General features: G+C 42.8%; 1 protein-coding gene across 1 annotated transcript in view; it reads right to left on the bottom strand.

Moving 5' to 3' along the window:
- LOC139081749 (CD48 antigen-like) overlaps positions 1-16,783 on the bottom strand; it is a 91,496-nt gene extending 74,713 nt beyond the window's left edge. The window contains exon 1 of the mRNA XM_070608543.1: positions 16,753-16,783. Coding sequence (XP_070464644.1) covers positions 16,753-16,777 — 25 coding nt within the window. The 5' untranslated portion in view covers positions 16,778-16,783. The remainder of the gene's footprint in view (positions 1-16,752) is intronic.
- Positions 16,784-18,333: the final 1,550 nt, after the last annotated feature.

Below are 18,333 nucleotides of genomic sequence, written 5' to 3'. Positions count from 1 at the left end.
AGCCAGTCACCCCAGTCTCTTCTTACAAGCGTTCCCATCCCCCATGTTGGAGTCCCTCACCCCTCCCCTGCTCCCACTAGGTGAGGATTTGCTGGTTGTGCAGGGGAAGCATGCGAAATGGATGTCCCCTGGAGAGCCACCAGCATATGTCCAGGAGAAGAGAAAGGGCCAGATGGGTGAGTGAAGGGTAGCTAATTTGGAGCATGGCCCATGAGGGAAAGTGTTGGGAAATGAGGCTGGAGAGGCAGGCAGGGACCAGATCCTGTGTGGGGTTGGACTTTTCCTGAGTGCCATTATCCTGTGGGGGTGGGGACAAGAAGCACTATTTGGTTTTAAGCAGGGGAATAACAGGAAGAGTACTGCATTTTTAAAAAGATCCAAATATCAGCTGGTTGGAGGGTGATTTGGAAGGAGGAAGAGACGAGAGGCAGGGAGGCCCGTTAGGAGGCTGCTGGGATCACCCAAGCAGAGGAGACGGAGGGTGGAGGCAGAGAGCAGCAATGGGCGAGAGCTCTGGCAGGTTGGATGCCCCCAGGCTCTGCTCCCCCTCCTCCCTTTTTGCTGCTTTCTCCACTGCACATCTGCCCAGGTTCTCTGCTTCCTGGGGCAGGGTGTTGGGCTCCTCGTTGGCCTGGGAGCCCCAGGGCACAGCGGCTGGGTCTCCTCCTGCATCTGTGACGTGGACAGAGCAGGACAGAGCTTTGTCCTGAGATCTCTCCAGCTGGACTTCAGGTCAGTTGGTCTCAAAGTGTTTTACCTAATGACTCATCCTAACATCAATCTCCTTCTTGGTGTTTTTATTTCATCTTTTTGGTGTTCTGTTTTGTTGTTGCCAACTTTTTGGGTCATTTAAGAATTTTTAAATCAGATTTTCAATCAACCAATTCAGGGCATTTTGGATATAATTACATATTTCTAATAATCAATTTTGCAGTATTTTTATGATTGAAGAAAGGTTTTTTTTATCCTTTTCAGTAGGTCCTTCTCTGTCCCCATTTCATGTACACTTTATACTTTTTAAAAAATTATGACTAGTTTTTCCTGAGATGTAATCTTTAGAATCTAGTTTTATCTTTAATGCATCAGAAGAAATGCAAAAACTCCTAGAAAATGTTTTTTTTTCCTTTACCTGCTTCTAGTTTAACTTACTTTAGATAAAGTGCTTGTTGGAATGCCTGTTTGGGGCATGGTCCCTATAAACCTTACCATATAAACAGAGCCTGATGGCTTCCTCCTGGGATTTTCCTGACTGGAACATGATTTTCGCTGTATACAGTCCACTTATTTCCATACTGAGGTTTCTGATGATCAAGAACTCCAGCTCCGTTAGGCTGAATCTGTGTTTGTATTTTTCTTCAAGCCCGTACCATTCAGGAGTAGAGATATAAGGTTTCCAGGATGCCAGAAACAAATCTCTCTCATCACCAGAATCCCGAATCCACTCAATCTCTCGGATGTCAGGAGACGGGGAGAAGGTCAGTTGCAGCTGCACAGACCCCCCCCACGGTCCTTTGCAACGTGCAGGATGAGCTGGGGTCTTTGACAGCCTGGGAACCTGGTGAGAGAACAGCTGAGATTGAGGAAAGGAAGAAGCAGGGCAAACACCACGCTGCATTTCCTCTCTGCTTTCACATCACATTAACTTTGTATTTTCTGCTTTCACATCACATTAACTTTGTATTTATACAAAGAGAATTCTCTCTTTTTATGGATAGGGAAATAAAGCTGAGAGACAACTTTCCCAGGCCTTGGTCCTGCCTAGAACAAGGCAGTTTTCGTTCAAATACGTGTCTGTCACCTTCCGACACTGACGCTCTTTCCTTGTCTTGCAGCTTGCACCTAACATGGTCTTTGGTCTCATTGCAGAAACAAGAAACTGAAAATATTAACGCTGCTAAACAATAATCCAGTTTCTCCATTAGTTTGTACATACCAGAAGAAAATCATTCCAGCTTTCTCTGTTGCCACCATTTTCCCCTCAACCCGCTGCAGTGTGGCTTCTGGCCCATCACTCCTCTGAAATTGCTCTTGATTGGGTCACTAACAACTTCCTAAAATTAGCAAAGTCAACTGTCACTGGTCAGTCCTAGTCTTTCAGGACCATCTTATGGCATTTGACATGGGACTGTTCTCACTTCCTTGAAATTCTACCTATTTGATACAAATTTTTCTCCCTCTGGGTCCTCAGCCAGCCTTCATTCAGTAAATGCTTAATGAGCTCGGTGCTGTTGCGGTTGCTTGGACACAGTGATGAACAAGAAGATCAGGTCCCTGCTCTCATGGAGCGTCCATTCTAGTGAGGGACACTGCTGAAAAAAGCAGGGAAAACAAACGACATCAGACAGTGATAAGTGCTGTGAAGAAAATAAAAAGGATGTGGCATACATTTCATTTCTGTTGCCTGGCATCTGAACTTCCTTCACGTATCTGTGGAATTTTCTACCTTACGAGGCCGAGCCCACCTCCCGCTATGAATGCCGGATATTTTCCCAGCCTCCTTTGCGGCTGAGAGAGCACATGATCTGGGCTCTTCCAATCGGATGCACTTACCACAGACTTTCAAACACAAGCTGATGACATGAAGGGAGGTGGCCCACAGGATCTGTGCTGTTGACAATGGCAGTCATGGCATCAGCCACCTGCAGTTGCCTGAGGCAGTGGTGGCAGCAGTTCTGGGGCAGGGCAAGTGTCTACAGTCAGTGGAATACGGGTCTGAGCTGTGATGTCTTGGCCAGGATTAACGGACCGGCTTCTACTGGACCAGCTCTGGTGGTGTGACTCAGGGTGTGGCTCCTGGATGAGTGGTCTCGAAGCCTGGCCATCCGGACCCCTCAAAGGCCTGTGGGCCACCTGCTAAGCTCTAATGTATACATATCCAATTAGTCAGCTGCTTGCCCTTGCTCGTAACCAAGAACCCTGACTGACACTTAGGATAATGTGATAGAAGAGACTTGGTTTGGTGGAGATGTTGGGGTGTGGGTGGCTCATCAAGAAAGTCCCCTATGAGTGGATGCCAATTAAGTTGAGTCCTGAATGATGACAGGACAGAATGAATTATTCTTTCTTTTTTCTTTCTTTCTTTCTTCCTTTCTTCCTTCCTTACTTTCTTTCTTTCCCTTCCCTTCCCTTCCCTCTTCGCTTCCCTTCCTTTCCTTTCTTCTTTCTTTCTATCTTTCTCTCTTTCTTTCTCTCTCTCTCTTTCTTTCTTCATTCCTTCCTTGCTTCCTTCCGTACCCCTTTCCATCTTTTCTTTCCTTCTTTCTTCCTTTCTTCCTCTCTTTCTTTTTGATGAGGAAGTTTGGCTCTGAGATAACATCTATTGCCAATCTTCCTATTTTTGCTTGAGGAAGATTCACCCTGAGCTAACATCTGTGTCACTCTTTCTCTTTTGTATGTGGGTCACCACCACAGCATGGCAGCAATGAGTGCTGTAGGTCCATGCCTGGGAGCTGAATCCTGGCTGCCAAAGCAGAGTGCACAAAACTTAACCACGAGGTTATGGAGCCCGCCACCTGTAGCTGTTATTAAAGCATAGGGAGGAGCAGGTTTGGGGTGAGGGGAGGCAAAACACAAAAATTTGTTTTTATACTTGTTAACCTTGGCTTCCAAGAACAGATGTTAAGTAGGCCGTAGGGTCTGGGTCTGAAACTCAGGGGAAGGTCAGGGCTGGAGACGTGGCCCTCAGCCCAGTCATGCTGCTACAGCCATGGGATTAGCTAAAATCACCTGTGGGGATTATAGCTAGTGAAGAAGAGATGGCATAGCACCAACCACCATTAAGAGAGAGGGAGAAGGAGCAGCCAGTGGGAAAAGCCAGTGAGCTCAGTATCGCAAAAGCCAAAGAACGAATTTCAGGAAGGGAGGGGAGGCCACTGTGACAGCCCTGCTGAGAGGTGAGGCCAGGCTGCTCTCTGTTCTTTTCTTTTCCTCCTGAGTACTTCCAAAGTTCTTTGGTGCTTCTCCATTCCACTGGTGCTTACCCCCATAATACACACATTTCTCTGCTATTATATTAAGTATTCAAATTAAACCCCTCTGCCCTCCATGTCCCACTGCTCACCACCACAAGTAGGATGAGAATGTGGAACACTCAGCAGCCCACGTTCTCTGCCACCTCCCAGTCTTGTAACATTCTTACCCCTCTCCCTGCAGCAGCCTTCCAACCTAGAGGCTTTACTGAAACAATCAAGTGTTCTATTTCCAGACCTTGTTAGATTTTCTCAAAATGTGACTTCTTTGTTCCAGGAATCTTTACTTTTCCCTTAAATCACAAATTCCCAGTCACATTACCATCGTCCATTGTGTTTAATTAGAATTGTTGTGTGGTTCTTTGCTATCACTGTTGACTCTATTTTTCCCGACTCTGGAGATGTCTGTTGTGATGAATTTCTTATTTGATGGAGAAATGTTTGGAGGATTTTCCTCAAATTTGCTCTGTGGTGATATATTCTCTGAATCCTTACCTCAGTGCTAATATTTTGTCTTACCCTGACGGGAAGTGACATCTAGCTGATTTGCAAGGATTTGTCAATTGCCGTCTTTTCCTTTAAGCAGTGCATAGATGTCCTTTCACTGTCATCAAGCTTCCGCTATTGCAGACAAGAAGTTTGATTATTTTTCCTTTCAAAGTATTTTTCCTTTGGAAGCTTTCGAAGTTTTCTTTTTTGTGGTATTGCAAGAATTATACCAGCTACTCTTAGGTGCATGTCTTTTTGTTTCACTGAAGTGAAATCCTCATTCATACAATTAACACTATAAAGTGCATATTTTTAGTGGCATTTTGCGTATTCACAATATTGTGCCACTGCCACCTCTCTCCAGTTTCAAAACATTTATATCATCCCAGAAGAACATCTTGTTCCCACCAAATAGTTACTCTCTCTTCCTCCTCCCCATCTTCTGGTAACCTCTACTCAATCATGCCTATGTAACAAAGTCTCCATAAAAACCCAGGAGGGCGGTGTTAGGAGAGCGCCTGGGTTGGTGAGCACAAGGAGGTGCTGGAGGGCGGCCCACCTGGAGATGACATGGAAGCTCCACACCCCTTCCACATACCTTGCCCTGTGCATCTCTTCCATCTGGCTTTTCATGATTTATATCTATTTATAATAAACCAAGAATCTAGTAAGTAAACTGTTTTCCCATTGTTCTGTGAGCTGCTCTAGCAAATTCCTCAAACCTGACCGGAAGGTCATGGGAGCCTCTGATGTTTAGCTCGTCAGTCAGAAGCCAGTCGGTAACAACCTGGACTTGTGACTGGCATCTGAAGTCGGGGGATGATAGTCTTGTGGGGCTGAGCCCTAAACCTGTGGGATCTGACACAAACTGCAGGAAGACAGTGTTAGAACTGAGTAAAATTGTAGGACACCTAGCTGGTGTTTGAGAAATCACAAAATTGTTCCGTGATGGGAAAGGAACACACACATCTAGTGTCAGAAGTAGTGTGGTAGTCACGTGAGAGTAAAGGAGAATCAGAGGAGTGTGTTTTTCCATAGCAGGTAATTTATCTGTTTAGATTATGTTTCTCTTCTGGAGTCAGTATTGGTAAATTATATTTTCCTAGAAAATTATCAATTTCATCTCAGTTTTCCATATATTTGTATAAATCTATCCTTTGTATGTGTGATTTTTTCTTGCTGTTTCATTTCTTCTTTTGGCCCTGTAGGCTTTCTTGAGAGGGTTTTGAAAGATTGGAACCACTCAATCATGCTTACGTGCTCGTGGCAATAAATCAAGGGTTTCAGACAAAACATTTCAAAGTAGGAGACAGTTTCTTTCCCCAAGGCAATGTTTGGTTTTTTAAACAGGGAGTTGATGACTAAATGAAAAGCAATAGTCTATATTGGAGTATAAGAGGAAGCCATTTGGTTTACAACCAATTTGGCCTGAACTTCTGTTTCCAAAAGAGCTTGACATGGCCTGTTGAGCATTCATTGTACATTTGCTTTAAACACTTATCATGTCCCACAGGCAAGAATGATGCCCTTAAAGATAGGGATGTAACTTCCCCCCATATGGCATTTCTTTAAGGATAAGCATCTCTTCCTGGGAAGTGAGGATTCATTTCTGACCTGCTGCGTTCACCTTGTGACCACCAACTTGTTGTGCCAGCTAATCATCTTGTGACAGTAGTAAGAGAGATATTCCTGCCATATGTGATGTATACTCTTTGTTCCAAGATGGTCCATAACTGCTCTGTACACCCCATTTCTTTGGTGGTCTTCCTTCCTTGGAGAAGGAAGTCCTGGCTATAGTCCTCAAAACGGGCTCATAATAAATTCACCCCAATTTTGATTTATAGATTGATTATGGATTCTTACATCGACATTTCTTCTTGTGGTCACAGCAGGATTTCAGAGAAATGCACTGGAGACTACCTGGAACCTCCACTCAACTGGCATTCAGTACCAATAGGGGCCCACTGAGCCCCCTGGATCACTGCATTCTTCAGGTCACCCTGGTGAGATCTTCTGAACTGTGACCTTCTTATTTGAAGTCAATGGTCCAGAATTTATACAAGCCTTAAGACTAGGTGTCTTAGGGGGTACCGGTACATACCCTAGGTAAGAGGAAGCTAGGGAGAATTGCTAGGAAGGAGTAAGCTAATGGGAATTTCCTAGGTCAGAGGAGCCTAGGCGGTACTGTGGAGTGAATGGGGCAGACTGACCTTTTTAATTTGGCTTTAAGTTGGAAAGCATTGTGTTTATAAAATAGGAGGAAACTGCTTGATCGAGAAATGAGAGTCTGAACATATTCAGTTCCAAAGAACAGGACACCAGCTCCTTCCAGCTGAAAGGCATTTTCAGGTGACTCAGAACCACATGGAATCGTCAGAGGATGAATCCTCATGATGCATGACCCACTATCATTCACATTAATTAATTAAAGGCTCCTCCAGGCGTATTAGGCGTGGTCTTTCAGTGCTCCAAGCCCACACTGCAGTTTTAGATGACTGGTGGGAAATACTGAGGCACGTAAGAGAGTGTTTATGACCTTTGGTTAGGAAGTAACACTCACATTTCTGACCCACTACACTGTCCTTAGTTCAGTTATAGTAAAATTAAACTGAAAGAAAAATGGTAAATTGAGTTTCTAAAAGCCAACCAATTCCCGAATGGGCCGCCTCCTCTCAGAACTGCAGCTGGCTTCATGCTGAAACTTGCAAGTGCTTAATGAAATGGGGATCGCAGGAAACAGCTGGCAAGATAACCTGAGATAATTTAAAATGACAGTCGCTACCTTTTTAAGAGCCAGGTAATAGAGGAATGTTTAAACAGTTGAGCTTGACACCATCCAGCACAATTGCTCAAGATTAATTTTCCAGAAACTGTAAATATTTATGAAGAATAGCAAAATATTAACAAATTTGTTTTGTGTCCTGAGGGCTTGGCTTGATAATCATCTGGTTGGGGTCCCAAAATACAGTCAGACAAAAATGCGGTCGCACCCCACTTTTTGGTCAGAGATGGTCAGACAGAAATGTGGGTTGCATTCCATTGGATGCACCAAACAGCTGCCAGCCTCAGGGGCATTACACTAGCCATCAGAAGGAATGTTCTGATTAGATAAGATCACGTAAGTAGTGCACTCAAAAGCAAAGACTTTAAAATTCCAAAAAACCTTATTGAAAGTTTTGTTGCAAAAAGTTAATAAAAATTAAGTTATAAAAGGTAACTAAAGGAAAATATATCAGGCCATGGCTTTACAGACAGCCCTGTATCTACTCCCAGAGTTAACGAGAGTCTCAGAGGCTTTCTGGGAAACTGCTACGTTAAAGATCACTGGAATGGTTCAAAACCACCAGGTAGTTACTGGTTGTCCTGGCTGAAACCTGACAAGACACTTAAAAAGATTTAGCAACTTATGATCAGAAATTCAGCCAAACTGGAAGCTGATATTCAAAGCCTGTTTGGGATTTTCTTTCTAGCTCTTCTTCCCTAAGTTAAAATCAAACTAAACACCCACATGGAAGAAAGCAAATTAGGGATGATGTAGTTGGACAGCTAGATCCACCTACAGTGTCACTCAGGTTATAACTCAATTTCTGAGGAATTAAGAGAAACTGCCCTTAAAACAAGTCCTTGCAAGGCTAGAAATATAGCTCTAGAGGCAGTTCAAGTTCCACTCATTTCCCTAATCTCAAAAGGCTTCTCACTCTCCAGGAACTGTTATCTAGTCCATCATCAATTCATAAGAGTGAAGAAAAGTAAGTAAAAAACGCAAGAAAAACAGCCATAAGAGCACTTTCTCCCAAAATCTAGAATCTTGAGTGTCTTCTCCACAACAATTAGTGGACAAAGCTTAAAACTAAATTTGGATTCAACTATTCTTTCATAACTAGTGAGCCTTACATTACTGTACCTGAGTCATGGCAGTAATCTTAAAAGAGTAGCTGTGGAGCGGTTGTGTATGTGTATCCATATGTGTGTTATGTATGTGTGATATTTTACCTCTGGATGGTATAATCTCCAAAGAGCTCTATTTAATTGGCTTAAAGTAAGTGCTTTTATAAATGTAATGGAAAAAAACCCAAACGTCTTTCAAGCTAACATGACATAAAATCACCTTCTGTAAATGCAAGCTTAAGTTTGCTGGTTTGATTAAAATAAACACATTTCCAGAGTTCTCAACATGGAAACAAGTAAACTAAATAGATTTGAAAAAGATAAAAATGTTGGGTGAATTTTTAACAATAATTCTGTATTATGGTGTATGTACTTAATTTCAAAAATTTGGCAACTTGAAACCTTAGAGTTTTGCTAATTGAGTCAAATGATAAAATTTATTGAGTATCTAGATAATTCCCAAATAAGATAAACTATTAGACATTAATTATTAAATATAGTTTATTTACTTTTGTCTTAGTAGAGAGAAATCAAAAGAAGCTTGGGGCTACTATTAAACAGGTTTTTATTTTATTGAAAATTGTACTATGAAGTAGAATGTTTCTAGAAATTATAAAAAGTATTTATAAGTTTCCCAAGCCTACAGAATGCTAATGTAAAAGACACTTTATAATCGCTTACTTCGTAGTTTTCACTAAAAGGTATGATCTGTAAGGGTTAAAAATTCTAATTACTGTATGTGATTAAGGCTACTAAAATTTAAGGAAAACGTCTTTGTGTTCCAAGAAAGTAAGATGTATGTTTTCAGTAAAGAAGATATAAAGCATGGAAGTATTTTCATTTGTTTTGTTAAGAAAGATAAATTTGTCCTAAAGTACTAGGAAGCAAAGAAGCATGGGATAAATTCTGAATGTAAAAAGAAAGTTATAGAGGATTTGTGGATGAGGAACCCTGAGAAAGAATTTTGTGCGTTGTCAAGTTGGCCAGGAGTAATATGAACTTAATGGAGTGAGTAAGGTTTAACATCAAAGTAAGCTAGTACAAAAATTAGAATTTGGTTTTCTCTTTCTTAAAAGGATACTTTTGCTGAATTTTTAGTCCACTCTTGGTTAAGAGATTATAAAAGGTTTTCTTTACTTTTGAGTGAGTCTCACTTTGGCTAAATGGATAACTAAAACACTGTTTCACAGTGACCATTGTTTCGCAGCAACACGGTTCAGCAAACAATTGATGTTGTTTGACCAAGTGTTTTAACCTTTTGATATTTTGCACAAGCTCCCCCAATTTCATATCCTAATGAAGTCTTTCTCTTGACTTAAAAATTTCTCTGCTAGTTTTCAGAGGGCCCCTGGGCCCTCTCAAAGAAATGTGTTCTCTCTTCCTATAAAGAGGAAGATACTAAACTAATTAGGCTTGTTTGCTATGCTAAGTTGCATGGGAAGCATTGTCAAGCAAATGCTGATAAGCCTTCTTAGGTCACATTGTGCAGGTAAATATTATTCACTCTCTTAACTCTGCTACCTTGCTTCTGGCAACACAGGAGGAAAATGACCATGACAGCATTCGATTATCTAATCTGCTTTATAGTCAAGTCTTAAATAAATGATAAGCAAGGACATTCTCTAGCTGGATATGCTGCCCAGCCTAGAGAATGCCCGCTACTTTCTATTCACTCTGCTAAGCCAGTAAAAGATTTCCCTCTCCAGTCTCAAGAAAGTGCCACAGAAGAAGGGAAACAAAGGTGGCAATAAAAACAGGGAATTTTTGACACCACCACACAGAGGTGGTTTGGGTTCAATAAAAAAAACCCCCAAAACCATAGTGCCTAATGAAGCACAATTGACACTGCCCCAGCATACAACCAATTATCCACTGGGCACCTGAAAAGATGATTTCATGGGGAAAACAATTCTTGGAAACTTTCTCCCACAGTGGCTCATAAAGCCTATACTCGTTGTGCTATATGCCCAAAATATTATCTAGGGAAACTATTTCATGGGCCGCAAAGCCACTTTCCCTTCCTCATGGACCTTTTGAGGTATGGCAATTCAGCTTTGTTCAAATGCCGTGATATCAATGATAAATATCTCTTGTAATGATCTGTATGTTCTCACACTGGGTTGAGGCCTTTTCTTGCAGAAGAGTGATAGCTGTAGGTAAATTATTATTGGAAAGGATAATTCCTATTAGGGGAAATCCTTCTGAGTTACACAGTGACCAGGGAACTCATTTCACTGGACAAGAAATTAAATCTATTGGTGACATTTGGCCAATGATACAACCCTAGAACTAATGATGCAATAAAAACTCAATTGGCAAAGCTTTGGAAGCATTTAATCTCTCATGGCCAAAAGATCTTCCCCTAAGTGCTCCTCAACCTTAGATCTACACACTTTGGTAAACTTCTGTCGTCCACTTTGGAGATAATAACTGGACAGCATATGCAATTAGATCAAGGAATGTATGAACCAATTCTGCATAAAGGAGATATCTTATATTACTGTCAAGGTCTCATTGAGACAGTTAGTAGAAGTGAGAGGTTGGTAGCTGATTCATTTCCCAGTGAGCTCCTGGGAGATGAAAGCCTGAAGGACCATGGACTTCAACCTGGAGATTTTGTTCATTGGAAAAGACACCAGAGAATAGACTCTTGGCAGCCCTGTTGGAAAGGACCACACCAGGTACTTGTAATCAATTCATGTGCTGAGGAATCAAAAGGCATAGACTCATGGATTCATATTTTTCATTAAAAAAAAAAGTCTTCCCCACCTGAGTGGGTGTCAGTTCCTATTTCTCATACCCAGCTTTAACTGACCAATGCAAACATCTCCAGACCAGGATGAGAAGAAGATGGCATCTGTTGTAGACAGCTGTCCCAAGACTCCAGACCAGGCCTGTATTGCCAAGATTATATCTCCTCATTTAAACCTCTGTAATGCTGAAACCATACACCTATTTCATGATTGTTCTATTTCAGGTTTCAGAATACTATCATACTTAAAGAAAGTGATTGATTTGGAACAGACTGGTCTTGAAGGCCAGGCCTTTATTGGGGGGCTCCTAATGGAACTCAGTTGTTATATGAAAAATACCTCTGGCTTTGGCTACTGTCTAGATGGCTAAAACACTGCACCCTGAGATTCCCTTGGATACAGGGAAGGAGTCACCCTGAGCTAACATCTGTTGCCAATCTTCTCTTTAAGGCCAGATGGGCTCGTTCAGTGTCCCACTGGTATGGCAACCTAGTAGCTATAGTTGTTCCTTCCTTGGGGATAGAAGATGTCATATCACATATATAAGGCCTGACTAAATTAACTAATTAAGATCTTAATGATAGTCAAGCAGAAATAGCCTTATTAAACACTAAAATGTCTTTAATGAGAGAGGCTGTCCTTCAAAATAGAATGGCCTTAGATGTCCTAACTGCATCCCAAGGTGATACATGTACAATCATTCAAGCTGAATGCTGTGTTTTTATACCTGATGAATCTTCCAATGTGTCATCTCTGCTAAAGCACATGAAAAAAAAATAGGCTAATGCCTTAAGTTATTCTACACCAGTCTTGATTTGTTTGCTTGGCCCACTTCAGGTATTGGTTCCCTTTTTTGACACAGATTACAATCCCCATTTCTATTCTCCTTAGAATCCTTGTATTAATCATAATTTTCAAACTAATTACTATTTTCTTTACTCAGTGTTGTAGAGTGGCATGCTGGCTAGAGTAAGGATTGCTCAGTGACTTGAGATGGTCAATTGATCTTACAAGCCCTTTTTTGATAAAGACTATGCTGAAGAACTCATTTTAAAACTAATCTTTTCAGATATTGAATTATCAACATTGTTCTTGTACCCATTCTATAATCGTAAACAATGTGAGCATGACGAGTCACGTGAAGTATATGCATGATGTTTGTGTGACAATCTAAATTAATTGAAAAATTATACAACCCATGAAATGCTTCCTCTGTTAATCAATACCCCTATGCTGTCCAACTATTTCCCCCCAACGTGGATAACTGGGCAAATAAATGTGATCCAAGCCCAGCACTGAGGGACGTGACGGACCCAGGGCAGGCAGCAACCACCCTGGCACTGAGGGACTGTATTTTGATCATCAATGCTTTCTATTGAAACATTATAGATAAAAAGGCGGAAAATGATAAAGAAATGAAAAGCAATAGTATATGAGGAAGCCATTTACTTTGAAACTAATTCAGCCTGACCTTGTTTTTCCAAAGGGCCTGATGTGGCCTGTTGAGCAGGCATTGTACATCTGCTTTAAGCATTTACTATGTTCCAAAGACAGGCACGATGCTCTTAAATATAGGTATGTAATTTCCCCCATATCAGCATTTCTTTAAAAATAAGCATCTTTTCCTGGGAGCTAAGTATCCATTTCTGTTCTGCTGTGTTTGGCTTTTGGCCACTGACTGTGACCAGCTGACCACCATCCTGCTGTGTCAGGTAAACATCTCGTGACAGTAGGAAAAGGGCTATTCCTGTCATATGTGATGTATGCTCTTTGTCCCAAGACGGTATATATCCACTCTGTACACTTCTTTGGTGCCCTTCCTTCCTTGAAGAAAGTAGGTCCTGGGTTATAGTCCTCAAACGTGGCTCATAATAAACTCACCCCAATTTTGACTTAAGATTGATTAGGGATTATTTGCATCAATAGACCTAAATCACTAAATAGAAGGCAAGGGGCCAGGGTTCAGGAAAAGATAGGAATGAGGGAATTTCCAAAGACCAACGATTTAATGAAGAGAGCTGCCAGAGCTCACACAGCAGTGAAGTTAGATCTGTGTATCTGTGTGGTTTCGAGCTGCCTGACTTCTGTTTCCTCTCTCTCTCTTGATCTTTCCTTCTTATATTTAAATAAATTTATTAAGCTATTTCTCACAGGCTACAGAAAAGATTCTTTACCATGAACAGGGAGATGGAGTTCCAATTTATAAGAACACTGAGGGAAATCACTAGAGAGAAGTTGGTACCACCATCTTTATAAGATCCAGATTCCTGATTTCCAGTTCTCTTCCCAGTGCACATCTGGAACAGATAAAACATAAAGGAAGGACCAATTCCAATAACGACTGAGAGACTGGGCAAGGGCAGTGTGATGACAGCCAATTCCCTTTCTCATATACCAACACTTCCTGTGCCCTCCTTGCGATGCGTATAAGTATACTTTCTTCTCTTGTAAAATAATAAGAACTAAAATTAGATATGATGATAAGATGCCCTATGCTTTGAATGTTTGAAAAATTATTCTCTTAAGTAAAGGACAAGAGTTCACTAGCTCAGTCAACTTTGATTCTTAATAAAAATGAGTTTACCATGAACCCAGCGCTTCCTAAATCTGCTTTAATCCAACCTGTGTTTACAGGAAAGAGAGTTTGTTTTGTCACTGTTTAAGGGATAGAAAGGACATTGCGGCTAGAGCCACTGGGCCCCTCCCACCTCCCAGCCCTCCCCTGTCCTATGAGACCCCATGCAGCCTGGTAGTGGCTGCTCTCAATCTGTTTAGAAGTCGGTAAGGCTGTGCCAGCTTGGGTGAGGCAGAAAAAGCTGCATTTCCTCCTCTGGGGGACTTACGCCCGCCCTCAGTGGTTGTGTGGCAACCAATAGCATACAAAGAGAGGGCAGCTGGGGGCAGAGGCAGCTTCTGTGCACCCTGTTCCTGCCATGTATGCAGCTCCCTGAGAATGGTGACAAGTGCTACAATGGCAGAGCAGTGGAAGCGCCCCCAGAGGAGCCAGCCTAGACTTAACCACAGCTCGAGAAAGAAAAGACCCAGGAGGACTCCTTAAAGTGCTCACTGATCCCGCAGACTCCATGACCCTAACGGGGAAATGATAGCATTTGTTGAGCAGAAAAAGGAAATAGAATTCAGATGGGGGAAGGCACAAAGGGAGCAGTTGTTTCCCTATTGAGAAACATAAAAGGAATAATTTTCCTAGAGGCTGGGGCAGCGGGAACAGAAGTTGCGAGAGAAATTTCTGTCAAATAGCGTAGGTTCCTCTATCCCCTTAGTTAAGAATTCAGAGGTCTGGGTGTGGGAGTGGGGGTGAGGAGGGTTAGGAGAGGAGGGCAGCACAGCCCGAGTCCCCAGCTCTCTGCAGTCTGAGGCAGAACGTGGTCCTGGAGCTCTTAGATACCTGGGCTAAGACTTAGTAGTGCTGAGCTCTCAGGCAAGTTCGTTGGCCTTTCTGAGCCTTGGTTTCCTCAAACTTAAGATGAGGGTGGTGTCATCTACTCAGTGGGGCTACATAGAAAGCCAGATTCCTGCCATGTGTCACAGTGCCTGGTCATGAGCAACAGGTCTTCTGTTGTCCTGTCCTCCCTGCCTCAGTATCCCTCCCAGCCCCACAGGAAACACATGGTGCTGTGAGGCTGCAATGAGAGAATGTATGGAACACTCCAGGTGCAGATCTTGTCTATGGTAGATGCTCAGCACGTGTTTATTCTTGTTCCTTCTGACCAAATCCTTTCCATCTTCTCAGTCACCCGCCCAACCCGGCTTACCTGGGGCTGCCATTGTCACCACCTTAATGTTGTAACTTGTCCTTATGTCATTTACCCTCTCATTGGGTTCCAATATTTTCACTATTATAAATAGACCAAAATGAATGTCTTTGTACATAAGCTTCTTCTGCATGAAGGTTTTTCCCTCGGGGTAAGTCCCAGAAGCGGAGTTAACAAGGAAAAGGTAGAAATATTTTATTTACTTATTTATTTATTTTTTGTGAGGAAGATTGGTCCTGAGCTACCATCTGTTCCAGTCTTCCTCTATTTATGTGGGATGCCACCACAGCGTGGATTGACGAGTGGTGGTAGGTCCGCACCCAGGATCCACTGGGCTGCCAGGTCACCAGTGGAGCGTGCGAACTGAACCACTACGCCACTGGGCTGGCTCCCAGGTATAAATATTATAAATGTTTAAATGTTTCTGACACATCAAATGTACTACCAAGAAGCTTTTACTCATTTAAAAATCTCTCTACCATACATGAGAGTGCCTGTCGTAGTGTCCCATTGCCAAATGGAGTATTCACGTTAAAAAAATAACCCTGTGCTGATGTGACAGGGAAAGTATGATACCTAGTTTTCTTCATTTGCATTTGTTTGATTACCTGTGACGATGACTGTCTTTCATGCTTATTTATCTTGCCTATTTTTTCCTTATGTTTCGTCTCCCACATCCTCTGCTCATCATCAACAATCGTGGTAATATTTCTCCTATTGATGGGTAAGGGGGAATGGACTTTTTCAAAGGTTCCCACAATGTTTGCCACAGTGCAGGAGGTGGAGGGCAGTGGGGAGTGTGGGGACGTGTGCGACCTCTGTGTTACCACAACTGCCTCACGTCCCAGAGGGAACCTTTCCTGTTTTTAACTGTTGGATCACAATAACACTGTCAATTATGAACCAAGGAAACGTCACCTTTTTTACAGTGGCCGTCGGCAAGTTTTTATCCAGCAAGAAATGTATGATGCTGTATACATGAAGAATCTGTGTCCCTGTTCAGACACCGGTCGGAAAGTGCACGATTTCACCTACTCTCCCAAGAACACCTTGAGTGAGGCATTATTGTATCCATTTTCCAGGTGAGGAATTGAAGCTCAGAAAGATAAAGCCACTCTGCCAGGGTATTTACAATTTGTCCAAAATTTTATGGTCAATATGTGGCAGAACCAGAATTTCGACCCAGCGGGTATGACTGCTGAATTCAGCCCCTCGTTCCACCACAAGGAAGTTCTGGGGACAAGGGCAGGGGACCAGGCCACCAAGTCCGAGCCTGGTTCCCATGAGGCAGCTCCTGCAGCATAGCCCCAACCCCCATTGAGAGCTCAGAAACAACCAGTAACCACACAGAAAGGTCACCAGCAGAGCAAGAGAGGAAGACCCCACTTCCCTCCCACACCTGAAGCCACACATCCCCATCTCTGCAGGTGGTGGCACAGCTCAGCTGTCCCTAATGATGGCCAGTGGCAGCTTTTCTGACCCCTCACTCCCCACACATGCCCTCCTCAGCCTGGGAGGAGACGAAGGAAGCAGGCTGGGCACTGGGGAGCGGACGGAGACAAGGACCTGAGACTGGATTTGTTTCCACCAAACAGGGAGGTGGAAAATGAGACACTGGTCTGAGGATCTCAGCGGCAGCAGCCCAATGGAGCAGGACAAATAACTGCCCTTTGAGGTAGAGGTTTGATGGAGGTTTTCCTGTCCTGAGGAAGTTGCAGGCATCCCAGAAAAGCCCCAGACCCCTTTCCCTCCCCCTCAACCCTCAAAGAAGCTGGAGGAGTCAGAGTTTTAATATCATGCAAGCCCCAGCTCCCGCTCCCACCTGACTCCTCAGCGTCCTCCACACCCGCCTGGAGCTGCTACCCCTGCTCTGCTGCTCACCGAGGAGGAGGCTCATTTGGGGCATCAGGGTCTGGCAGGAGAACCAGCTGGGGCACAAGGAGTCCATGACTGCTTGTTGATGAGGTTAGACCAGTGGCTCCTTCTTTCCCCAGCCCTGGCCCCCCTCCCAACCTCACTCCCCTCTTGAATCCTCTCAGCTCACACTCTTGTTGCCTGATGAGCCAAGGGACATAAAAATTTGTAAAAAGAAGGATTTTTTTTTTCCTGAGAACAATCCATGTTGATTATATAAAATTTAGAAAACATAGAAAATTGTACAGAAGAATAAAAATCACTTGTTATCACACCTCACAAAGCTAACTACCATACACGTTCTTTTCTCCCAGCTTTATGACAACATTACTGCCATTGAACATATGTATGTTAAAATGTACAAGATGGTGATTTGATAAATGTATGCCCTGCAAAATGATTACTACAATGAGGATAGTTAATGCCTCCATCTCCTCACATACTTACCAGTTTTTTGCATGTGTGATGATAATATTTCTGATCTACTCTCTTAACTTTCAAGTGTATAATATCAGCTCAGGGCCAATCTTCCTCACCAAAAGAAAATCAGTTTGGTTATATACAACAGAAATACCTCCAGTGGTAGTGGCTTACAGATAATACAAGTTTAAGTTTTGCTCCAACGAAACAAATGAACCCAAATGTTGTCTATGCATCCAATGGAATATTATTCACTCAGTGAAAGGAATGACGTACTGATGCACGCTACAACATGGATAAAGCTTGACACATTATGTAAGTGAAAGAAATCAGACACCAAAGACCATATAGTACGCGACTCCACTCATATGGAAGTCCAGAATAGATTAGCGATGTTCAGGTCTGCGAGAGGGTGGGGAAGAAGGGAGAAGGCAGTGGCAGATGAAGGACACGAAGTTCCTTTCTTAGGTGGAGAATGTGTCCTAACATTGACTCTTGATGGCTGCACATCTCTGTGAATACACTAAAGCCATTGATTTGGACCCTTGAAGTGGGTGAAATGTATTGTGTATCTCAGCAAAGCTGTTTTTACAAATACGATTGTATTAGAAGTACAGGACTAGACCAAGTGCTTTGCGGCCAGACTGACCTGGGTTTGACTTCTTTCTGTAATTTGTCAGCCTTGGATCTTGGACAAGTCATTCTACTCCTCTGAGCCACTTTCTCATCTGTGAAGAGGATGTAATGATCCTGCCTGCCCAGAGAGCTATTGGAGGATTAATGAGATCATTCATATCAAGTGTTAGTCTCTGTGCCTTGTACGTAGTAAGCACTCAATGAATGTCAACTGCATGAAATATGCCCAGAGCATCTGCCAGAGGAAAACACATGGACCACGTGACGTGCCGGAGGCCCACAAGGCCTGTCCAGACACCTGCAAATAAATGTGGTAGAAAAGCAGATTTTGGCCTTTGGTGTGGACAGGTATAGGAAATGGGTCAAAATTATTTTAAGGACTAAGATATAGTGACACGCAGGCAGAGAAATTAGTGGTAGATATTTTTCCCAGGTAGGGGTTGGGGGCTGCTCTATTACTCACATTCTGATAAACGGGTCCCCCTAGATCTG

Source organism: Equus przewalskii, unplaced genomic scaffold (assembly GCF_037783145.1).
Source record: "Equus przewalskii isolate Varuska unplaced genomic scaffold, EquPr2 ChrUn-9, whole genome shotgun sequence".
NCBI lineage: Eukaryota > Metazoa > Chordata > Mammalia > Perissodactyla > Equidae > Equus > Equus przewalskii.
The sequence above is the reverse complement of the archived record's forward strand: the minus strand, read 5'-3'. Positions and strand labels throughout refer to the sequence as shown.